The sequence below is a fragment of the Falco rusticolus genome, chromosome 1 (genome assembly GCF_015220075.1).
Source record: "Falco rusticolus isolate bFalRus1 chromosome 1, bFalRus1.pri, whole genome shotgun sequence".
Taxonomy (NCBI): Eukaryota; Metazoa; Chordata; class Aves; order Falconiformes; family Falconidae; genus Falco; species Falco rusticolus.
In genome coordinates, this window is record NC_051187.1 from 99,478,027 (window position 1) to 99,504,026 (window position 26,000).

Consider the following 26,000-nt stretch of genomic DNA (forward strand, 5'->3'; position numbering starts at 1 on the left):
GCAATAAAGTGAATTCACACACTCCTAGTGGGAGAACAGCTCTATTTCTGAACAAATACAATTTATTGTTTTTAGGAGGTTTGTGGGTAGTTGGACATCTTAAAGCAAAGCTTTTACTTAGAGTTGTATTTATAAAAGATGTAGAGCCATCCAACCAGTTTCAGTTGGCATCCAGACAAACAAGAGAGAACCATGTCTCTTGGAAGGCCAGCCACCAACTCTCTTAAGTGGGAAAACTAAAAAAGGAGTGACTGCACCAATCAGGCAGCTCATCCATCAGGAAATATTCAATCCCACGCTCAGCACACTTACCTGCTGGCAGAATACTTGGCAAAGAGTCAGAGGCTGGTGCCTAGAGTAAGCAGCTAGGGAGTGTTGGGGCACCTGTCTCTCTGTCTGGTGCCTGCTGCTGCTCCAGTCTGGCCCGAACCTGCAGATTTTCTTCCCAAGAAAAACAATGCACAAGAGGGGCTGGTGCATGATCTCACCCTGACAGTGACCTTCAATACAACTGTATAACTGGGAGCTCTGAAACATTTTTGGGCCTGCCAGTTTACACGTACCTACACTGACGAAAGAACAGACTCTGATGCCATTCTTTACAACAAGCAATGAGTAACTCATAGAAGAGACTTATTGAATTATTTAAATGGCTCACCAAATATGATTAACAGCCAAGAACAGATCTAAACTATTCTTGCTTCTGTAAAAAATAAAATAAAATCATTTTATGGAAGCAATGACCCAAATGACAGATTTTATTTGGAGATAAAGACTATTTCAAATTAAAATTCACCCTTGGATGATGATAGCTGTCTTCACGATTCTTCAGCGAATGTTTTTACATTCAGGCTGCCTAAGGGCCTTCATAACACTTCAGAGAACATCACTGCACAACTGTGGCAGAGCAATGGTTGCAAAACATGTCTATGATGGCATTTGGTAATAAGGTACTCCATGCTCCATCAACTTACACAAATCAGTATTAGCAACAGTAGACTAGAGACAGAAATCCACTGCCGTCATTTCTGTGGCAAAACGACCAGATTCATGTAAAGACATTCCCTTTTGCTCTCAGTGCTTGTCTCCAAGATTAAGTACTTTGTACTGGACTTGGAGCTGGTGGAGAGCTTCCTTTTCCCCCAGCATCATTGCAGTATCAATTCAGGAACCAGATGAAAAATGATGGCATACACTAAATAAGACTAAAAAAAAGTGACAGCTGCTTTTTCAGAACCTCTGCAGGTAAAACAAAGCTTAGCAAGTTTGGGGTTTTTGCTTTCTTAGCACTAAAAAGACAAATTATTGTGGCTATTATAATCCCACTCCCCTGGGTCTTCATATGTCTAAAAGAAACATACCATGTCAATAACTCCTATAAAATCACATTAACTACGGAGTGTAAATGGCTTCATTTTCTATTAGCACAAACACATCGGAGTACCGATTTTATTTGCTATGTAATGTGCACAAATAAATAAATACACTCACACGCACACATGTATAATCAGATTGTTAAGCTTTATTCATCAGCACCCCTGCAGCATATTTTGACTCATCTATTTAAAATTCACTTGCCACATGTGCAGCAGGTGTAGTTCACTTAGAAGAAGAAAACACATAAAATCCTGCACAGCAGATGGCCCTCTCTTAACTCCGCTGCAGACGTGTACGTACTCACCAGGCTCACCCTCTCCCTAACTGCTGTTTCAAACACGATTCCAAGATGACTTGCCATAACAATCTATGCAAAAGCAGCAGCACAGAAAGTTGGACAGGCTCAGAGAGAAACATCTCAGCCTTCTGTCCCTCCTCCTTTACTTTCTGATTTGTATTTGGATTGCATTTCCCCAGAGGGAGTCCAACATGTATCTTCTTTGCTGCTGCAAGCAACTTCTAGACCGAGAAGCCTTTAGGTCCATCTCAGACGTTCTCACCATATGGAACTTTACCATGCATGTCACCACTAGCAGTATGTATTTTTAAAAACTAAAGTGCCTTTTTACTGTCCTAGGAGAAGTGCCTGTCAGAGAGCAGCAGGGGCGATCCCACCACCTCCAGGATGGGAGGGAGCAGAGCAGGCAGAGGGGAAAGGGAGGACTGAGCTCAGGTGGGGAACTGGGGAGAAAGGAGGCTCGGAACAGCTATGCAAAGTCATGATCCCTAGAAAGGAAAGGGACAGAAGAGCTACGAGTGATTGACCAAAAAATGAGGGGGGGTGGGGGGTGGGGGTGTGTGAAGACTAGGACCAGCGGCTGAGAGAGGGGGAAAACAGGTGGCAGGCAATGGAAAGAGACAGACACATCGGACAGGAATCTGGAAAAAGGGTAAAAGGACTGGGTAAGACAAGCTGACTGGGATGATGAAAGGGAGGCTGAAGTAGGATAAAATCCCTAGGGAAGAAGACTAAGAGTGTGGGAAGACTGTGATGGTGGGTTAAAGAGGGAAATTATGGCTTACTGAGTAAGCTAAAAACACATGGGAGCGTATTTTGCTTATTTCGTTGTAACTATTGATAACCTTTAAGGATGATGCAGGACCGTAAAACAAAGGAGACTGCTGATTGCTGAGGTTAGGAGGTGCAGGAAAGAGGCAAGGAATTACAGGACAGGAAAAGATAATTTCATGGCTAAGAAAGTGAATGTTGCTCCAGAGTAGGAGGGAATTACATTCCATCCTGTCTTTCACCACAGATTTCCTTGGATGTTAATTAAGTAATTTAAATTTTTCAGGGGTGGTCATAAATTCTAGGTTCTTCATCTTTTGGGCACCTGATTTGGAAGTCTGAAAGTTTAAACACAAACCCACTGAACACTCTCAGCTACAACCCAAGCTGATAAAAATGGTGTCCTGTACTTAGTATCTGATACCAGTTACTTTAAAAAAACGCAGTCCTTGGTATCTCGGAGAGGGCATCCAAAATTAACAGATACTTTGGGTGTTAATTTTCCTGTGCTTCAGTGGAACAAGTATGCTTCAATAATGAAATATTCTCTCTCTTGGGTGTTATTCAGATTTTGGAAGTGCTTGTATACTTACTAGCTTGGGAAATTATATGGAAGAGCTCAGAAGAAAAAGACAGCTTCTGTCTTTTGTCAGGGTCTGAACATTGAGCCGCAAATATGCCACTGAACACACCCCGACAGGTGACTACTGTTCATTAAAGGAACGGCCCTCTTCTCTGCACTGAGGTATGTCAAGGGATGGTAAAACAGAGTTCTAGGTCAGTTAAAGATTGCTATAAGGTCTGTGTGCAACAGGGTAAAATTTAAAGCTATAGGGGCAAGTCTGAACGACTAACTTTGAAATCTTACTATTGCATACTGCCTGTGTGAATTTAACAATCCATACGTCCTTGTGTGTCTTTTAAGTGTGTGTGTGCATGTGTATACGCACCTGTCCTTGGGGAGGGTACATCTATGTATGTGTGCAAGAGAACGCTAATTCTGTATGAAGAAACAGGTTTCTTTTAAGCTTCCAGTAGAAACTAAGACAAAAATAATTTCCATGCCTTCATAATGTTAATTTAGCTGCAAAGAACTTTTAAATCAAGTGTGACATGAGATAAAAATAAAGATGTGGTATAGCCACTTACAACATTTTAAGAGAAAAGGATATGTTTGCCTTGCTAGGTTCAAAGAAAACAGATTTTTAAAGAAGCTCAAAAAAAGAAAAAAAATGGGGGGGAGAAGAAGAAAAAAAACTGTGCAGACCTCTTCCATTTCTAGACCGTTGTCATTCCAGGAGTTAAGGCAGATTCCTGGGGGTGCATTGTTTTTAGAATAAAGTAGAATTCCCTGTGCCAATGCCAGCTGGCAAGTAAGACTAGGACTTCAAGGTGAGAATGAAGTACTGCTGTTCTTACAAAGCTACAAACCTAACCAGTTTGGAAGTATTATCTTTCCCGCTTTCCTTGAAATATAAATTAATCTGCATATTGTACAGTGGCATAATTACATTGCTTGGCAGCTCCTGAACACCAAGGTTGTTCTTATGCCTCTGATTTGGAAATCTTATTCTAGGTTGGAGTCCCCTCCCTAGCACTTCTGAAAGTGATGTGGTTTGAAGACTTCACATGTATTCCATTACTGTATATTCAAAAGCAAAACAGCAAAATGGAAAAAGTAAAGGGTTTTTTTTATTATTATTAAATTGTACAGACAACATGGAGAAGTTACCAGAATTTCATTACAGGCTCATCCATAGGAAAAAATGTATTCCTGGACTGAAAAACACAGAAACTCAAACTTGTCCTTGTTTTATGAGACTTAAGTTTAGCATCCCCTTTTGGATCCAGTAATGTAGGTGTTTCAGAGAAAGTGTAAGAACATTCCACTGGGCCAATGTCAAAAACCTCCTCTTGATGTGACGCAGTGACTGACTGGATTTCCTACCTTGCTATTAAGGATCTTGATGTGTGATGAAGGCTTTCAGTGTGTGCCTTCAGATGACACAAAAAACCCAGCTGCAAACCCAGTGCAAACCAACACAGCATCATCTCTGAGACCTTGCAGTCAGCTCACAAAACTCTGCTGCTCCGAGCAGCTCCTCTGAAGGGCTGTAGAGCAAAATGACTATCACTCCAGACAGGTTCTCTGTTACAGCTTGTAAACCATGTTGTCAGGGAGACTGAAGGTTACTGTCAAGTCTGTCTATTGGAAAAGCCTGGTACAGCAACCTATTCACAGCATGGAAGAGATTAATCCCCAAAACCTTGAGGTGTCAGAGCACAAGCAGTGAGAGGGGCTGGGGGAAGGAGACAAACCTTTTTAGCTCCCCAAACTGGGCAGAAAATGGAAGTCCACATGAAGTACACTGAGCCCTGAAATGGTTGTGAAAGGTCCTTAGAGGAACCCAGTACCCGTGTAAGATTTGCTAAGACATCTTTTACTTCTTGCAATCAGTTTCTTGACATAAATATAAACTCAGTAAGCCTTGGCAGCCTGTCGTTCCTAATTTGCAAGGATAATAATAACAGGGGGTTTTTTAGTGAAGCATGAATTCTGTGAGCTCTCTAGTCTTAGCACATCTGCCCCTGATCTCCTGCCAATCCAACCACCCCAGCAAAAGTAATACAGCACTGTCAAGAAAAAGGAGCAGAGAAGGAACACAGAAAGTTTCTCCCCTCAGTTTCAGCAGCAGCAAGCTGAAGCAGAGACAAGAACAAATAGATGGGCTGTTCAAACAGGACTGTGGCCATGGTTCCAGTGGTTAAGGAGCTTGCTTAGTCTCAGCACCTTAGCAGCTCGGCGAGAATGACGCCTGGGGAATGCACCAAGTCCTCACTGAACAGGCAGAAACGGGCACAGAGTCACAGGGTCTCTTTCTTGCTTAAAATGCGATTTTATTGCCTCCTTTCATCTGTCGCTCTAGGCAGCTGCCTGCTTTGCTGGCTCTTAAAACTGGGCCAGCTTGCTAGGGAGGTGCAAAAAACCCCTCAGCTTTAAGTTAGTAGTCAATCAAAAGATGTAACTCCACACAGGTGTCTTTTAGATACTACGTGAAAGGGAAGATGCTGGTCATTTTGCTGACACTTAAACTTTGATTTTTGACCTGATCTTAAAACTTTACCTTCCCAACTCCTGCAAATACCTACACTGGTTTGGAAAGAAGACAATAGGAAAACTGAACATGCACCCCCTGGCAGAACCAGGCTCTAAACATCTGAGGAGAATTGATGGGTATTTTAAGTACCTAGGCCATACCTCAGTGGCTGTATTTTAACACAGGGCAAAACATTTTACTTGAAAGATCTTTAAAAAAACCCTCAGCTATTATGACCCTGTCACATATTTGGTATAGGATTTCCAAAAGTGCTAACTACAGGTACGCCTTCACTTCAACAAAATTACCGAGCATGTCTCCACTGATTGCAGTGAGATTGAAATTAAACCACTGCTGAGCACTTTTGCACACCCGCAGTAAGTATTAAAGCACATATGAACAAGAACATAAATTTAGCTTGCAGAGTAGTAAGTTTCTTTCTCATAGTTAAGTCTGTATCACAACACTGCCTATAGTGTAACACTCAGGTTACTTCCTAAGCTCTTCAAACTATTCGAGTTGATCTATAATGCTCATCTTTATGCAAAACTGAACTTGGAATAACATGTCTCAGAAAGCTGTTTGTAAACTGCAAACCCTTACTCATGCTGGGTTTAAGCCAAAGAACTTGGTGCATTTTTTTATTATCTCCATGGATTTGGATCAGGAGTACTGAGCTATACTTCATACCTCCAGTGTCTTATTATTTCTTGTGGGACTGCTCAAGAAGTAAAGCTTTGTCTGAATTACAGAAGGATCAGGCCATCAGGAATAACCTTGGTTTACTCATGTGTTTTACCAAGGGATGCATTCTGTAGCTTCATTTGAATACATCTGAACTTGGAGCATATGAGGCCAGAATGATAACCAAGAACTGTTCAGATAAAAGGGAAAACATGTATACTGAATGCATATGAGTAAAGATTCCCTGCTACTTTACTGATTTACAGTTTTTCAGGATCAAGCTACTAGCTGTGTTTACATTAAGTCACTTGCAGGATTACAGATCTGTATTCCTGTTCAGCACAAGGATACTTCTTCCATTAATTTAAATGACAAACACTAAAGATCTGCTCCAAGTACAGTAAAGTCACTGTGAAAGTTTGGGGACCATGCCTTCATACAATGTTCTGCAATCTTTCCTACAGGATGAGAATCTCTATTCAGGCAGCTTCCACATAACCCATTTGGAACTCAAATACAGACTCTAAAACATCACTTCTAAAGTAGTACATTTGCCCAAATGAAAAATTTACAAAATCTGTTATTCAATATGAAACAGAATAATTTTGATGTATGTTTTATAATGAACACAGCAGTACTCTTCATGATTTGGGTTTACATAACATTCTTTGATACTTTTTCTTGTCAAATTAACAAAGTAATTCTTTTTAATTTAAGAAAAGCTACCAACTAATCTCCAAACTCCAGAGTTAACCCTGAGTGTTTTCATACTGATAAAGTCTTAGGTAAAGCAATAAATTAGTTTCTCTGTAATCATTTCTTTATCCTCTCCATTTAAGCCTCGTTGTATTTCGTTCTCAGCATTTTATATTCATAGGTGCTGAATCGGAGAGTGCTGAGCCCCAAAAGCAGACAGACTGAAGCCGGACAGCTGAAGAGATTACCATTCCAAGGCATCTGTCCAGTTCAGCTCTCACAGAGGTGGCAGTTACCATGACAGGAAGATGAGTCATGCACAAAGGCAATCCAGTTTACAGATCAAAATAGTAATATAGATCCGCACAGGTTCTGAAATGCAAAGTAGGAGCCTGCAAGATGCACAGACTGCCTGCTTCGTATGCAACGCAACTATGCCTGCTGCAAGAGCAGTAACACCCAGGCCATAAACAGGGTGAACAGCTGGAAATCATAGGTCTGGTCCCATTTGATTCAGCCTGGGTTTGCGAGACAATATACTAAGTTAAAAGCTGATGCTGTTGTCAACGCTGTCAAAGAAAAAAACCCAAAAGAGTTCAACCTATGCAGACTCAAGTTTTCAACTTAGTAAAGGCGACTGTCAAAAAGAGTCTTCAAAAACCACTACATTATATCTGGCATGGTAAAGGGGTAGATCAATGAGCCTCATCTTCCAAAGAAGCCATCTGAGAAATGTACTGATGAGAATACTAAGGCAGCAGGAATATGAAGTGAAAGTCTCTGCATCCTTACCAGGAGCTACTTGCACAAGCAAATTCATATTTAAGAACTGCCTAGTACTTTACGCTGGAAAAGCAAAGGAGATAGTCCCAGCAAAGTACGTAAGACGTAATTCAGCCTGCACTATAAATCATTTCCTTCATGCATTCATTAACTGTCTGCAACCTCAGAGAAATGCTTTTCAGCTTACTATTAGAGAAATTACCTGTTCATGATACAAGCCAGAAAAAGGCCATCTAAACACATTGGCTATACAAAGGGTAAGTGAAGTGCAGATAAGACCAATAGTTTTGTAAGCAGTGACATATATGAAGCCTCATTGCCTAGGGAACTGCATCTCATGACCGTCAGATTTTTTAACCAAATTACACCAAAGCTTCAGGCTTCTCTTAAACAGAGCATCAGAGAATCTGCAGAGAAGAGAAATACGCATGTTTACTACAAAAGGCTTCAAGTGAGATTTGCTACTTATTGGACACCACCAAATCCTACATGAATATATATTTTGATTGAAAGAGGGATTTTCCAATTCCTAGGCATTCAGTTCCCAACACAGTGGTACAACCTCTCTGTCCAATGCTGACATTTCAATATTAATGGTTGAAATGTATGTTGCGTATTTTTCTCTTTGCAAGTAAGTGTACTCTCCTCTGCCCAGCTATGTTCACAGAACTTAAAGGAATGTTCTCTCTTTGAGAGTTAATATCTTAAAATTTGCCCCTCTGTTTCATTTGGTTGAAATCGGCCCAAAATTTATGGGCTGCAGAACTAAAGCAACAGCAAGCAAACAGCAAGAAAATTACTCCCTTATACTCACATGCAAATACACACAGGATGCAATTCTGCATATGCCTCATTTCTTTAAGAAATCAGAATTAAAAAAAAAAAAATCTGCTCAGCAATACTTAAGGAACCCATCTGGCTGTCACCTTCGTTTCTGAAACTGAGCTGAGCAGTTTGCTTTTGCCTACTTTAGTAGCAAAAGCCAGCTCAGGCTCCCCTCTTGCTGACACTGCCAGACACAGCCGGCATCTTGTCCGGCAGGGACCCCAGCGGGGCTGGTGGAAAGCAAGCAGAAGGACGGGGTGGGGAGACCTCAGCTCTTAAAAATACACAAAAAGGTTCTTTTACATACATTATACAGATTGTATTATATATTTAATATGTGTAAATACACAAACCAGCTTGCTATCATATATAGCACATGAAACAGCCTATATAGATACCACCCACATTAAAGACTTTCATGTTTTAAGATGCCTTTTAAGCACACAGAAACACCTGCAAACCCCTGCCGAAGTCTGCATCTTCCTTCCAAGAAGGTATTCCCACGGCCAGCAGAGCCACCAGGCTAATTGAGGCCTCGTGCCCATCCCTCCCCTGCCCCCCCCCGCCCCCAGCCCCTCCTCTCCGCTTTGCTGCCAGGTCCCTGCCTGCCGCCCCTCCCCGGGAGGTTTCTAAACTGTGCGGCTCGCCGAAGGCCTGCCGCCCGCTGGGGCTGGGGCCGCCGCACCGCACCGCACCGCACCACCAGCCTCCAGCGGGGACCGGCCCGCCCGCCCCCGCCCGCCCCCGCCCGCCCCGGCGCACGGCGGAGCCGCGGCCCGACCCCGCCGCCCTCCTGAATATTTCATCGGCGCTGCCCGACGGGATGCCCCGCCACTGACTGCTGCAAAGGGACCGCATCCCGCCGGCTGCTAGTCTCGCTGCTTCCTTCCTCTTTCATTCTTCAAACCGGGGCTTTTCATTTATTCCGATAAATAAATAACTGATTAAAAAAAAAAAAAGAAAAAAAAGAAAACAAGCAGCAAGAGCATCACTCTTTTGTATCTGAGCAGGTGGGACTCCGGTGCAGGTGACTACAGAACAAAACACAAGAAAAGGGCTCTGAACTTCGGAGCGCGGAGGATGAGGCGGCAGCGGTTTTCCTATAAAAATCCGATCCCGGGGCTGTGACACACTCGGAGGAGGGAAGGCGCCGTCAGCCTTGCCGGAGACGTCCCTGCGTTGGACAACCGCAAGCCCTCGGGGGCGGAGGGGACCCCGAGAGACCCGCCGGCCCCACCGCGCAGTGGCTCTCCCGGCGCCCGGCTCTCCCGCTGCTCTCCGCGGCGGCCGGGGCCGCAGGCGGGCGGTGCTGGGGGTGCAGGCGGCCGCCGTCCCGCCGCCCGCCGCCCCCGCCGCGCTCGGCACCGCTCCGCCGCAAACTTTCTTCCCGCGCCCTCCCCGCCGCCGGCCGCCGCTGGGCAGCGGCGCGGGGGGCGTCCGGCGCCTCGCCTCCTCGCTGCCCCCGCGCTCCGGCGCCGGGCGGCGGCTCCAGCCTCGACCGCGCCGCCGCCGAGGAGGCGGGCAGCGGCCCCGGGCGGCCGGAGGGTCCGCATGGCCGCTGCCGGCGAGCCGGTGGCGAGCGCCGCTGCCGCCGCCGCGGCGCTCCGGCGGCTGCCCTGAGCCGGGGCCCGGCGGCCGCCTGCGAGGACCGCCCTGCGGCTCGGCGCGATGTGGCCGGCCGGGGCGGGCGGCAGGCTGCCCTGCCCGCGGGACGCGGCGCTGCGGCGGGCGGCTTTCTCCGGCAACCTCGCAGCGCTGCCGTCCCACCTGGTGCCGAGCGGCAGGAGCGTCCGCGTCTTCATCAGCGCCAACCCAGAAGGTAACCCGCGGCCGCCGGGCCCCGCCGCTCCCCGCCGCCCGCCCCGCAGCTCCCCCTGCCGCCCGCGCCGCTCCCCGCACCCGGTCCCGGCGCCGCCGCGGCACCTCCGCTCGGCGGGCCCGCGCCCTGGCCGCGACCCGCTCCTGCCGCTGCCCCCGCGGCCGCCCCCGGGCCGCCAGGACGGCGGGGAGCGGGGCCATCCCGCGCCGCCGCCGGGCGCCGTGTGGGGCGGCGGGGCGGGGCGCGGGGAGCGGGGCGGGCGGCTCGCTTTGCCGGCTGTCGGGGTACGAGCTCGGGGAGCGGGAGCGGGGCCGGTGGAGGCGCCGGTACACTCCGGTGCTGGAGTTTTATGCCTGTAAATGTCACGTTCGAAGGGCACCGGGGTGTGTGTGTCATTTTTGCGGAGTCGGAGTGGCGGGGCACTGGGGCTCGGGACGGGGGAAGGGGTTGCCTTCCCGAGGAGAGGAGGCTTTCCTGGGGGGATGTGTTGTGGAGCTCTCCTGGGGAGGCTGGTTAATGGAGTTTCTGATTGGTTTCATAGCACGGTGAAAGCAGGTCTCAGCCGGCAGAGGCTACTGCAAATGTGATCCTTTGATGCCGGCCGTACTCAGCTTCCAAGGAAGCATGCACTGAAACCTGCAGGTTTAGCTTAATAAAGTCGGGGTCGCGTGCTAGCTATCTGAACTAATTAGGCATCCCACTACTTAAGTCTATTTTTAACGTTGCCCTTTGATAAGAGGAATTTGCATACATTCAGGAGGTGGCATTCCCACTCATAAGTTTTTAGTTGCTGAAGCGTATTCCCACTTGAAGCACGGTAATAACAAATCAAGTGTTCACACCTGTGACATCCCTTGTCTCTGTAAGTATGCCCACTGTATTCATGATTCTCTTTCATGCTGCCACCCACTACCTTCCCCCCAACACTTCTAATTCAACAATACTGTCACCTTTTATGCAAACATCAGAGATCCGAAAATCATGTCAGAAATGGCAAAACAGTTTGAATTTTGAAGTGCAAATTGTCTTGGCACTAGTACTTACAGGAGTATGAGAAACAGCACTCACAAGTAAAAAAGTGTGCATAGTGCTGCCTTGAAGAATTCCCACACCTCCAGGCCTTCCAATTTGCTCTCGACACAAGGAAACTCTGCTCTCACATCCGGCATCCCTGTTGGTTTAAAAAGATGCGATTATTTAAGGCGGGCATGAAAATGTTTATTGTTGCAATCTAAGCAAAGATGTATAAATAGTGATAATAATTTCAAAAATGTTTATTTGGTTCTGAAAGAAGATCAGTATGAATTTTTATTCATTAGAAATGGATTTCTGCTAGCATTGCCTTAACTGTAGAGCTACTGATGCCTCCATATTTGATGTGAACTGCATTTAGATAGCTTGGTATGTTAGCTAGCTATTTGCTAAAATGAAGAGAGGGGGGGAAAAAAAAAACCCACTAAACTCATTCTAAAAGTTGGAGTTTGAAGCCATATATATCCATTTGCAGGATTTGACCCTTGCATTGTTATCTGAATATTTCAGCTTCAAAAAACAAACAAACAACAACAACAAAAAAAAACCACGAAAAGAAAGAAAATAATTTGGTCATTTCAGAATTATTTGGATTAGCTTCTTTACAGACTCACGTGGTCCACAAGGATTAACACTTCTCATGTCCAAAATTTTATCAACAACACTACTCCTGGTTTTAAAAACGATAGCATGGGACAGAAATTTCAGAGTGATGACAGATTTTTATTATGAACGTTTAGGGACTCTAAATAATGGGAAACAACCATAAGTATTTGTCAGTGATATCACTTACAGAAGTATTGCTAACTGTATGTGACCGTAAAAAATATATGTATGGATAAACAAGGAAAAGTAGCCTCAATAGGGTTTAGATACCATCTAGTAAAGCAGTTAGAAATAGAAATGCTGTTGGCAAAACACCTAAAAGACTTCACAATGCAAGAGTTCTGGAAAAAAAGGTTAAACTCTTCCTACTTAGTAAACTGTTTAACATATTTCAGCCCCAAACCACAATGTATATTTGCATGACTGAGGCCTGCCTTTTTGATTTTTCAGCACATAACAGAGTTTATACCTGTTGTTCTTGATGCAGAGCATTCCTGACAGGAGCAGTGAGTCCCCAAACTCCTAGAGGTAGAACTGAATACCCCCAGCTGTGCTCTGTATGGATCAGCAGTGGGCTAGAGCAGCTTAGGGATCAATCCTGCTAGCAGTCACAAGAAAACTTTATGTACAACCTAAAGCGTGCAAACTTAAAAGTTTTCTTGAATTATATCAGTTTAACAAGTGTATATTGGAGATCTCTGGTGAATCAGTGTCTGGTCTGTTCTTTATGAACGTACTTTAGTATGACTGAAATATGTTTTTATTATGCAGCTAGGAAAATAGTTATTTGTAAAATGTCTTATTCAGACTCTCTGAAAAGAACAGTGTGGTGACAGTAAGCATGGGTAATAGGAACAAAATTGGTTCATTTTACTGTCTCTTGTTTTCTGGAGGAAATTTTGTAGACAAGTGAAACTATATTTTCCTCTAGTTGTTAACATCATTGTCTTGCTCAAATTGTTGATATCAATTAATCAACCTTCATATCACTGAAGATCATTGGCTCTTTAGAAACATTGAAGTTGCTTTATTATTTGAATGTAAATAAGTCTGTTTTGTCATTTCAGTAGATATAAGCAATCAGACACTTTAAATATGTATTTTGGCTAAGAGAGGTTGAAGATTTTGCATTAAATAATTTTGGGGGTTTTCAAGATAATTTTATTGCTTCCAAGTGATAACGAAAGTAAGTTATGTTCACCTGGTTGTAGTAAGTGCTTTTACTGTTTCATGTAGAAATCTATGGACTGTAACAGCAACCAGTTAATGACAGTTTCTCTGCTACTCAGTGGTGCTTGCATAGATGATTGACATTAACATACAGTTCATACTAAATACAACAGGTCCACATTCCATATGGTCCTGTTACATGGAGCTGTGGCATCAGCCCCTATGTAGGTTAAGAACATTCCAATGATTCTCGTTACTACTTCTAACATTATTTGAGTTGCAAAGTTTGCTATTTCAAGAAATTATGTGGTGTTATACAGCAATAGTACAACGCCTGCTTGAAACTGATGCCTTAAACAGAGTTAGAAATTTGTCTTGAAAATGAAATCCTGTGAATTGGAACATACAGTCAAAACTCCAATAATTTCAAATTCTCGACGCTTCTGAAAGTGGGAAGTTAGCCCTTTGCTGGTTTGAATTAAGGTGTTGCTACAGCTTTGGTTAGTTAAGGCATGGATAATTTTTTACTCTGAGCTCTTTAAGTTTTGGTTGTGAAGGTGCCTTTCATGTCTGTAATTCAACAGACACAAATGAATGCACTGGTGAGGGATATGTGTAAAGCCAAATCTTACACACAGGTGGTTCCATTGAAGACAGGATAACACCTTTTATATAGCTCCTGAGTGTGTCCTGACATTGGTGGTGTTAGCCAGTCTTATCTCAAAGTGTAAAGAGGGTTGCCTTTAGCACTTCACATGGTAAGGATGCTCCCTTTTTCATCCCTTATTACAGCTCTATACTGCTCTCTCTCCTCTGTGCAGCACCTCCGCGTACCTCCCAAGTTCTAGTACAGGATTGCTTTTATTGGATCTTGAAAGTTAATACTTTTCAGCCAATTTTTAGCCATGAAAAACATTTCTGTTGCACAGAAAGAACTGTGATAAGATCATGGACAAGCTTTGTTTAAACAGCCATTTTTAATATAGAAAAGCTATGTTCCTCGTGGTTTCTGTGCCTCCAGTACCCATTTTTTAAAACTATAAAACAAGCTATATATAAAAACCCTAAACTAATACTAGTTTGGGCATGATTAAAAATCTTAAGAATGAAGTCCTACATATATATATGTAGGAATGTAAAATTAAGAACTTACTTTAAGAGAAGGTAGTACTGATAGTACTTTAATGCCTCCATTGTAACAACAACACAGTATAAAACTAACCTGTCAGCTGGAACTTTACCAGCTTCCTCATAGATTGCCTGAGTGAGATTTCCTTTTCTTACTCTATTGAATGAGTTTGAGTTTTCTTGTGTTATTCTAGTGTTTTTCAACTTTGTTTATTTCCATTGACATGCATCATCCAGAACATTATATTAATCTGAAAATACTCAATTCTAATAAGCTAGAAGTGTCTGATGCCCAATTTACATATTTTCTCATGATACATAAAGCAAAATTCTCACCTGCTGTTAGTTTCGCTGACTAGAAAACAATTATTCCTATGAATAGTGATTGCAGAAATGGGTCACCAATCTTTGTGTTTGGATCTATTATTGTAGGCTGCTTTGCAGGAATTACATGTATTTTTATGCATGTTGATGTACATTGAAAGAGATGTTATTTGCATTTGTAGTTTAGTACTACTGAACATGAGGATGGATAACTCATAAAATATGAAGGATTATGGCTGCTTTACTTACAAAGTTCTTGCCATATGTGGTAAAAGAAAGGTATAACCTTGCATTCTTAGCATGTTCCAGGTGTACTATATTGTTTTTACCTGTAATGTTGTTTCCCTTAAGAAAAATATAATTGAGGAAATGTTAATGTGGAAAAATACTCAAAAGCCGTAATAATGCTTAGTTAATGATGGTCCATTTTGTCCAGCCCCAAAATACCATATGGTGTCCCTACTTGGATACATTGCATGAAGATCTTTTTATAAAGACAATTTTATATAATCTGGGTGGAATTTATTCCTTAGCTAAAGGAAAACACAGATGTTCAAGTGCATGAAATTGCAAGGGAGGTGTTGCGGAGATGTGGAGACAAATAAATCCAGGACTTTTTTTGTGCTAAGTGTTAGTTCTGGTTACCTAACTTTGTACCTATTTATGGCCTTACGTGACGCATATCACTGTAATGTTTAAGAACTACAAACCAAGCTACACTTTGGGGGGGGGCGGGGGAAAGTTGATAGTTTTAGAGATAAAGTTGAGTAAAGTCAGAGTCTGGGAGGGCAACATGGTTAAAGTACCTGGGTTTGGTTTGAGTCTTGATTTAAAATATGTCTTATTTCAGGAGGCCTAGATGTCAGAGATACCTACAGTTCATAGGTTGGAAAGAAGCCTGCCATTTTCAGTACTTCTGCCTCTACATGGAGTTTTCTCTCTGTCCTCTTGTGCCACAGAACAACTCTGCTGTAGGTGTGGTTGAGGAAGAAGCAAGATCTGACTCTCCTTGAGATTGTATGAGCAAGTCTCATGTAGGTTTTGATATTTATTTTTTTTTTTTTGCAAGGCAGAGACAGTAGATCTCAAGCAGAACCAGTACAAGATGATTTTTTGTTGAATAGATCTTCAAGACTTTTTTCCTGTTAGAAGAAATTATCTTTTTGGGCTAGGGTGGAGATTGAATTGGATGGAAGTTTATTCTGCCTAACAGACAAACTCAAGAAACTGTTGATAAACTGTATGAAAAAAATGGCTTTTCATGTCCCCCTGTTCTTTTTGTGAGTTCTTTACTGATGCAGCCTGGGGACTGGGCTAAGGATTTGCTCTAAATGTACTAAATACACAAGTATAAACATTGAGAACTTTGTTTAATATTCAACAAAATTTTTCATTCACATACTCAAAAGGTAGGATGTGTGTTTGGAGAGCAAGACTAAGATCAAGAGGTGTGGGTTGTTTTCTTTTAGTAAAACAGCATATCTTCAGTCTCTTCTTGATGTTTAGAAATAAGCAAAGTCATCTGAAACCCAGTCACCTTCCTGCATCTGAAATTACCAGCTCCAAAAGTTTGGATTAGGTATTTACGCTATCTACGTAAAAAACAGCACTTAAATTTTTTAACCAATGACAATTCTTTTTTAATTAAAATAAAAATTATTAAAATTGTATTTTTTATATTTTTTGCATATCTTTCTATAGTGTGTGTGTATACACACATGCACACATATATGCAAATTATATAAGATTGTATGAACTGTATGGCATAAATGGGTGTATAAAACTCAAGCCACTGTCATAGACTATTTTAAAACTTGCTGTTAGAACCCCTTGTGAGAACTGAGTATTCATGTTCAAAGGGCATCACTCAAGGTTAGAATTCTAGCATTACTGAAGAACAGCCTAAGTTTTGTTAAATGCTGTTTTAAAAGTAAGAGCTTTACAGAGGAGTTTAGATTTTATCCACAAATAAACTTGTAAATTCAGGGTTGTATGTACCTGCAGCTTAGGTTTGATCAATGTTTTTCTTAGCACTGAAGAAATAATATTAGAACAGAGCAGAACCTACAAGTTCATTTCTTCCTTTCTAACTTTCCAAATAATTGCTTTATTTCTTCAGATATATTTGCATGCTAAACTGGTTCCATATATTGTGGTTTATGTATATATAAATGCATGCATCTTTTTATTAAACGAGAAATACAGAGAAGTCAAGATGAGCGTAGCACACTGGAGCATGCCTTGTGCATGGTCTTGTGCAAAGTGGCCATTCTTCCAATGACAGGGGAGCTTGCAGCCCTGTACACTTGACATAGTTTCTAATGACACACTTGTGCAAATTCCACGTGATGCTAATTTCTCAAATAGTATGTTTGACAATGGGCAGAAGTAGTACTGAATCGTGTCCTTATGGTGAATCGTTACCTCAGCGAGGTATGAGACCTAGCTTGAAATGAGAGGCAGCACTGTGCATGCAGTGTTACAGTGCCTTCCCCCATCAACACAGGGGAGCTTCTTTCCTGCCCCATCAAGGGCAGTGAGGTGACCTCTCAGCTGAGCAACAGTCTGCTGTGCAGCAAACTAAAGAGGATTTCGGAGGCTGTTTCAAGGAGACCATGTGTATTCTGTGGTGGGATTTGTGTAATCACATAAGAACAGGGTAGTACAAAGGGTACATATCTTGGCATCCTCTCTCTAAGCTTATGCAGCAAAATAACTCCTTTTAAGAAACTTACGTGTGTCCACAGGTGTGTAAACACACAAGAGAAAATCTTACATTAGACCATTAGACCTAAAGTTTTGTTTGGACAATTTTAAAATATTTATAATGGAAAGTGAACTTCAGATCAAAGAGTTACTGAACTTCTAATTCAAGATATGAGGGCAATGCCTGAGCAGCAATTTTTTTCATCTGAAACAAATGAAATATCTTTGCATTTTTATCTGCTGAAAGGGTATTTTGTGATAAGTTACCCTGTCAGGCTGCAGTAATAATACATTAGTAATATTTAGCTACCAGTAATTTAAGGTTGTAATACAGCGAAGGTGTTAGATATAAATATAATGTTGTCATAAATAGTCATGTGTATGGAATACAGAGAAATCTGGCAGTTTTTAATATAGGCAGTGCTGTTCAAGACAACTGCTTTATCACCTTACTGGAATTTTAATTAAAGAAGGATAATAATAGATGGAATTAGAGAGTCCAATTTAATCATGGTTGTGCCGGTGCAACTCCACTGCCCTGATGGTACTCTCATTAATTTTGGTTTTGTATTGGAGAGAGGCTTTTACTTAGAAAATCTCTAGTCAAAAGGGGAGTAGAGCTAAATCACAGGTAACTGAAAACAAGGAGTGTAGCAAGGTAAAGAGGAAGGAGCCCAGAGTCAGTGCAGAGCACCATGTGCATGCTGCTGTGTTGGGCAAGGAGGAGATATACCACACGCAACTCTTGTAAGCCACCCCATCACCACCATAATTACATGCCTGCCTCTGTCTTTGACTTGGCCTTAAACTCCATCTGTAAGCGTCTGGTATTGCCCATTGTTGGAGACAAGACACTGTGCTGGACAGACCTTATGCCTGACCAGCTACAGTCATTCTTGTACAGAATCTGGATCCAGAGAAAAAATGTCACCTTTACAGACTAGATTTATCAGGCTGTTCAAAATACACTTGTGCTAGAAACTGGAAAGACTAGCAAATGGCAGGACTTTCTCACTGGGCTTAATCCAGAGCCATGCTTTTGCTATGTATCTGTCATTGGGACTGATCAAACAGCTAAACAAATGAGATTTCAAATTGTCAGAGCCTGACAAATACTCTCGTACAACCTCCGCCTGGCGGTTGCTTAGGGTGGCACAGCTGCAGTCTTCAGTAACATGCCTCTGGTGTGATTAAACACTCAAAAATGTGTATTAATAGAGTCCATTTCACCCTGCTAGCAACTGAGTACCTTTTCAGTCTCACCTATGCTTTATGAATCTCCAGCTTTGTCCTCCAGCTCTCTGTTAATGTGAATCAGGTATTGAGACATGTAATTATTACAGTGTATGTATGATAACTAGCAAATGTTATTTGTAAAAATATTTTTTAGAGTCTCTAATTAGCATCATTTTACAAAACATTAAGATGAAATCAGAATTAAAGACTAAGCGTCCTATCTGGACAGCTTTAGTTTGAGAGCTCCCCAACAATAACGTTTGCTATTAGTGGGCACTTCTGAAGCCTAGATCCTTTGATGTGTTCGTATTATTAAAAAGCATTTGCATTTCTTACAAGCTACAGCACTTCTTTAAAAGTACAGAATAGACATTTGACATTCAGAAGCGTATAGAAGTTCACAGTTAAAAATCATTGGCAAAATAAATGGCTTGTGCAAACCCTCCAAAAATCCCTTAAGCATGGTGGTTTTGATACATACTGTTAGTTAGTATTGTGTATTTGTGTTGTACAAGGCTGATGCCTGACTGTGCAATGTAAGAAGAAGTGACTGGCACTTAAGAGTATATGTAACAAGCCCTGACACTGCCTGAGTTTACACTCAGTGTTTATTCCCAAGCAATCTCACTGACTGGATTTTCTTAGATTAAGATTATTTTTAAATGATTGAGAACCATCAAATAACCATGTGAGTTTAATACTTCTAGGTGAGAGGAGTTATCCGTATTTATAGAGTTATGCACGTCAGCAATTATATGTAAAATAAATGATAAGCAAATGCAATAAGATCGGATTTAGTGGATTAGACCTAAGGCGCCCAATACTCCTCCTCTGACCCTGACAGTTATGGATGCATGACGAAAGAATAAAAGATCACAACAAAGACAAAATGATAAAGGTTACATGTTTGTGTTTAATAGTCTGTGAGGTCCTTTGCTTCCATGAAATGGTCTAGTTGCTTTACTAAGTAATTAATAGTCTTGGTACTTGTAACAGCTTTGCCAAGTTAACTTTTCCAGTTTAACTGTGAGGACCTAGTTATCTGATCTCCATATTTCCATGGGGTTATTAAACTGGAGCCATGCTAATAAATAAGGAAATGACAGTGGTCAATAATCTAAGGAGCTTAAGGTATGGAGTCTAATCTAAAGGAGACCAATGTGTCATGCAGGACTCTTAAGGAATTTTCCACACCTGACTATGTCAGCATGACACATCTAGAGGACCTTGCTTTACTAGCATAATCAAACATAACATAAATCATGTATGACTGCTTTATAAGTGATTTTCTTAAAATGAAGAACTTCATTTTTTTATTTTTTCATACCTACTGTTGTTTAATAAAGACCCCACAAGTTCTAGAAAAGGAGATCAGAAGAAAAATATTTTCTTACTTGATAATAGTCGTAGTGGCTAGATTCATAATCTGTACTGTTCTGGCAAGACAAAGTTATTTGTTCTGAAGAAATTGCCTATTTTTCTCCTTTATTTTCCACCCTATAATATTTCTGATAGCTCAGATACTGAGAGCAGTGAGCAGGAAGTGTTGATCCTCTTTTTAGGAGTGGTTACTAGAAAATACTAGGAAAATTATAAAATCATAGTATTGGTTGATAATAGTCTTGATTTACTTACATATTTATTGGATTACATTTAAATGTGATGAAGGATTATGCAATGAGGCAAGTTACTGAAGCATTCCTGTTTATGTGATCCCTAATTTGGTGTATCCAGACACTAACAAAGTTTGTATGATGATTTACTTTGAAATGCAAGTCATTTACAAGATGGGATTATAAAGAATTAAGCAATCAGTGGTGAGCAAAATGAGTGCCATTGAGTTAAATGACATGCCATTTAAACCAGATATATGTGGTCATAACAGAGGTCCAAGGGACCTAAGGCAGTTATTTCATTAGTCAGTTATTTATTGTTGTGTAAATCACAGACCAGGAAGCTGGAAGGGACCTCTTGAGGCCTTCAGATCTGTCCTCCTGCCTGAAGCAGGATCAAATATAGCTGTGCTATCCCTGAGAGAAGATTGTCTAGCTCTTCATGAGCTGTCTCCAAGCCAGTTAAGAAAGTACACAAGAAAACAGACTGTACAGCATACTGCTGCACTGTATCTTCCATAGCACTACCAGCAGTGTTTACAGCAACATGCACAGACACAAAATTAGCTCATTAGTCAATATAAAATTTCCTTGCTTAGAATGAGTTTCAGTGACTTGCACTAGTGTATGTCATTTTTCATAAATTTCTCAAATCCAGTTTCTGCCTCTTCATCCTTTTACCATGTCAGGAAGCCAGTCTATACATCATTGCAAAAGAGAGAAAATATAAAGCAATAAACTCCCATAAAGATTATTTTACCATGGCTGTATGTCCTGTAGTGGCCTGCTTGTTTCAGGAGAAGCTTTCCTGCAAATGAGGCATTTATGAAGGGTCTAATAGTTCATGTTACAACTTTTCCTTTGGTGGTTTATTTGAGAATGGGGAGGAGACTCACAGGATTGTTTACCTGGTGATTTATTCTCACGTAGGATATTCATTATATTTGAGATTAATATACTTCAGTCAGATTTGTTTAATGTCAGTCACTGAGTTAAAAATATTTTTCAAAGGAGAACAGAAGACATTCCTACATGATCTACACAGATTAACATTTATTCCTCCTTTCTTCAAAAAGCAGAGCTAAAAATGCAAATTAACTCCTTAAATCTCACCTGTTTTAATTACGCCTGTTCTATTTTATACTTTCTATAATCAACCGTGTATAATACTACATAATTCTATTAAGCAATGCCATTGCTGGTGTATTGTTCCGTTGTTAATACCACAGTCAGCTCCTCATAGTCATTATGTAAATTCAGAATTGTTTCAAGTAAAAGAAATGAGATCCTCAGTTGTGGATTCAGTTGCTTTTAACCCTGTACAGGCGTGGAAGGTAACAGACAGCTTGCACATGTTTTTATCTATTCTGTGCCAAGGGACAGATAACTTCAGAGGCACTGAGAAAGACTGATAGTGTCTGGCAGTGCAAGAAATGGAAATTAAGTCCACCCTTTAAGCCACCCTCTACACTGCCATTGAGAGTATAGCATCACAGAAGATCTTTAAAGGTAATTGTAAGTCATTGGGTATCATTCTTGTGAAAATAGGAGCAAAGAGGTGGGGGAGATGGCTACAGTAATTTGAAAGTACTAATTTGGGAGACAGTCTGTAATTCAGTCGCTGATTGATTTAATTGGTATGCCAGTTCTGGAAGTTCTTCAAATAGTGTTTCCTGGATCACGCTTATGAAAGGTATTTGTGAGAAATTGAACTTAGTTGTTTCAACTACATCTGCTTCTGAAACAGAGCTACTGACTAGAACATGTACTATCCATTTTCAATCACTAACTCCTCAAGATTGTTAAAATGCAAATTTACTATTACTTTAATATATATAATCAACCAACTGTGGTTAGCGAGCAGAAGAAATTAATAAAATCTGGAACAAGAAAAGAATATCTAGTAAAATCAAGGCATCAGAAAAATATTTTACTCATAAAACCAGATACATTTTAGAATTTATTAAAAATTACCTTTTCAACTGGATTACATAAGGTTCACTAAAAATAATGCTTAGATGAATCATTAGAACTGGAAAGAGTAAGGAAGAACGGAGGTAAGATAAATCACTCTTCCTTTACATGTCAGTCACTGTGAGTTTTCCTCTCAGATGTTACATAAACCATCAAAACAAGCCAGTTTTGTGAATTATTTGGTCATGTTCAATGACTTTTAGCGCAGACCCCACCTGGAATTCTCAGTTTTAAAATCTGTTGTACCGCAGTGCCTGTAAGTGGGTGGTTATAGCTAGGTAGAAGTTGTCTGTCGGTATGTGAAATAGTCCTGTAAAGAAATCAGTTGAGATTCTCTTATTTAGGCAAGGCGTAGTTGAGTTTCTGGCATCCCTCCCTCATGTAGTCACATTGTTCTGGGCTTAATGCCCTCTTGCAGCTGCTCTCCTTTACTGGGATTGTCATTTACTTTCTTCATCTTTGATAACTGTCTCTACAGCAGCCAAGAACTATTCTGACTGTGCAGTGATGTTATTTAATAGTTCTCTCCATTTAGCATCAAGAAAAAAAAGTCTGTTGCAAAGAAAACTCCTACTATGCAAACGTACTGCACTGAAGCAAGCAGCACCTCTCACTTCTGTGGGCGTCTCTGCGCACACGCAGGTGTCAGGTTCAAGACTATTTCATCTTCTGGCATAAAAGTTTTCACATCTTTTACTTGAAGCTATTACTGTAGGCTACGTTTATCGGTCGTGCTTTTCCAGCTGGCCTGACTGACTTCAGCATTTCTGTATTGACCCAAACCATGGCCATGTTCCACCAGACTTAAGGAAGAATACAACCTGGATTAGAAATTTGTAGCTTGTGAACTTCAATAGAACATTTAGAGAAGGGACGGCCAACTTTACCAGAGAGCCAGCAGTGCTCGCAGAGCTCTTCCGTAGCTGTGCAGCACTGTCGGGTATAAAGTCACGTAGAATTGTTAGTTGGAATTTCTTCAGAACGAGGTGTATTTAATGATCCTGTGCTGGCCTGTACTGTGAAATATGTCTGTGCTTTTATGAGCCTTGCTTTCTCATGGTTTTTTTTGGTTTTTTTTTTATGGCTCGCCTCTGCTTTCTGCCTTCTCAAAGCTCACAACATACGACTTTGCTTCCAGCACTTGAATCTGCAGTTCAGTTATGAGGCAAAAAGTCTGTGACATCCCGTTGCTTTATTGATTGCCAGTGCCTCATTACCTTAAGTGCTTTAGTAACATAACCTGATTGTTTTCTCTTTGGTCTGGTGATGTCAGAAATAAAATAGTAAAGCTACTGCAGTACACATAACTTATTAAAAATATTTTACAGTGTTGTACAGCTTTTGTTCCGCTTTCCAGGTAATTCCACATTTTTTGAAGTGTGAGTTGACACCTTTAGATGAATTAGTAGGATTTTTGCACATATCTTTTATACTGCACTGGCCCTTTTTAGGTCTTCAGTTACGCGTTTTTGCACAGCTCACTCAGAAGTCCTCTTTTGGGTTTCACAAGAAGTTTTTCTTTCACATTAATTTTGATTATAGTTGCAAATTCTTGTCCTTGCAGGCTTTGCTGTTTTCCAGTGCTTAATTGTAACAAGCTTTGGTGTTCTGTAGAGATAATTTTCAGACTTAATTTTGGTGTCTCTAAATATGCTGTGTCTTCAGTTTCTCCTATCACATCATTTAATTGTATGACAGTAATTGTTTGTAAATTGTCATGTTTTCAAGAGCTTTTCCTAGTTTGCTTTATTAAAAGAAAGAATTAGATTTTGGCAAATTCTTCATCTTGTGCAGTTTGCAGAATGCGAAGTTCTCCCCTGGAGAGATTCTGCCTGCAACCCGTGGTGCTGCTAAAGCTCCCACTGTGCATTGGTGTTTGCATTCAGGTGCATTTACATTTGCAGTGTTTGCCACAAATCATAGTCAAGGGATGCAAAGATGCCTAGGCACCTAAGCTGCAATCTAGGTGCCATTTGCAGGATTGGGAAAGGATTGCAGGTCAACCTAACTCTTTTGTTTTCTTTAAGGACATCTACATGTAAGGGTGCTGTATTCCCAAGGGTTAATGTGATGTTAGTTATTAGGATATGTTATGAGATAAACTTCTGCTTCGGAGTCCTTACCGATGCCATACCCACTAGATTTAATGAGTGTTTGTTTATCTATTAATTTATTTATGGATTGGAGGATTTAATTCAAACCTGTGGAAGTCAGTAAGGTGTCAGAAGGTACAGGGTTTCAAATTGTGCCACAAATGTAGAACTTCATTTAAAATCCACTGAGATTAACGGATCTTTCCATTAACTTCACCAACCTTTGGATCAGACTCCAAATTTGTTCCATGTAAGCATACTGCACACATAATAAAACTCAGAATTCTTAGAAACCAACATTTGTTTTAAATTAAGAATGCAATCATCTGTGAATAATGAAAATTTTGATCTTTATATTTGGACTTAGTAACTGCTTTTCCCTTCTGTCACGTCAGTTCCATACTGATATTTCCCCTAAATTCTGTATGTTAACATGGGTCTTTACCCCTTTGATTTTGCTAGTTGCCTCATTTTCTTATGTATATAAAATGACAACTGGGTGTTATTGTTAAGCCAATAGGTGGCACTGGTTAATCATATTAACAGTCAGGATGAAGGTTATTTTGTAATTAAGATGTCACTGTGAAATGTGGCCAGCTATTAAACGTTATAATTTAAAAAATACTAAATACATATTCTATATGTGTTGCATCTTGCAAAACTGACAGTAGGGAACATTTCAGAGAAATAGATTTTAAAAGTACACCTAATTTTAAATTCAATATTGTTTGATTTGGAGCCAAAAAGAAGAGCTAATTGCTGCCACTAGAAGTTTTAGGCTTATAATTATGGCCTACATTTTGAATCCTGCCTCAGATAGTTAGGTCTTTTGTTCTGAAAATGTGTTTGTTTAAATGTTCTGGTGTAGACCACAAATTTGTAGTCACATCCTGTCATTTCTTCAGAATTGAAAGACACATTTCAGGATTACTTACGATTTTAATATTATTTTTCATTTCTTCTGACTTTTGTGCCAAGCAGCCATTCCTTTGGGCTCAAATACTCAGCCCACTGTTGTTGTATTTACTTATTTATTTTAAGAGCTGAGAAGTCTGAGGGAAGGGAGGTGCCACCAGTGTTGTTATACAAGAGCCTGGTGGCTAGCATGCTAACCTCTGAGCTGAAGGACTGTGATCTCAATCCTCCCTAATCCAGCGGAGTCACGCACATTTTCTGCACATCTTATGAAAGAGCTCCCACCATCAGGTGGGTGAGGACACACAGCTGTGTATGTCACAGTAATGTTGCAGTATTTTGCTAGTGAGAATTTATTTGGACAGTTACAGTCAGTTGTGGGGTTTAGTTTAATTAATGAATGGCCTTCAGTCTGTCCACTTTCTTATTTGCCGCCTTAGAGAGCCAGTAGAGACCTGAAAGTTGGCAGTGTTTTTTGGGGAGGGGACACTGGAAGAAGTGACCCAGACCAATCTCTTCCCATTCCCAGTCTACCTAAAAAGAGCCTTGGGAAGATTTGGATGCTTATTCTAATGCTCTCTACTCACAGAAACTGCAGGGGAAGGTAATGACAACAGAGCCTGTGGAGTATTTTGTAGGAAGGCAGGGGTACTAGGTAGCTCAAGTTATTTTTCCCTCTCTTACCAGCTACATGATTCAAAGTCATTGCTTGCAAAGTTCTCTGAGACTCTCAGATGAAAGACACTATAGAAATGCAAATGACTTATTATTATGGTATTATTTTCAGATACAAGGTTTCCATAATATTTAGGGATGTTTGTTACCTACTGGTATTCAAATCTTTTACTATTA

General features: G+C 41.0%; 1 protein-coding gene across 1 annotated transcript in view; it reads left to right on the forward strand.

Moving 5' to 3' along the window:
• Positions 1–9,120: 9,120 nt before the first annotated feature.
• Positions 9,121–26,000, forward strand: part of NWD2 (NACHT and WD repeat domain containing 2) — a 58,065-nt gene continuing 41,185 nt past the window's right edge. Inside the window, exon 1 of the mRNA XM_037390947.1 lies at positions 9,121–10,351. Within this exon, the coding sequence (XP_037246844.1) occupies positions 10,201–10,351 (151 nt within the window). The 5' untranslated portion in view covers positions 9,121–10,200. The remainder of the gene's footprint in view (positions 10,352–26,000) is intronic.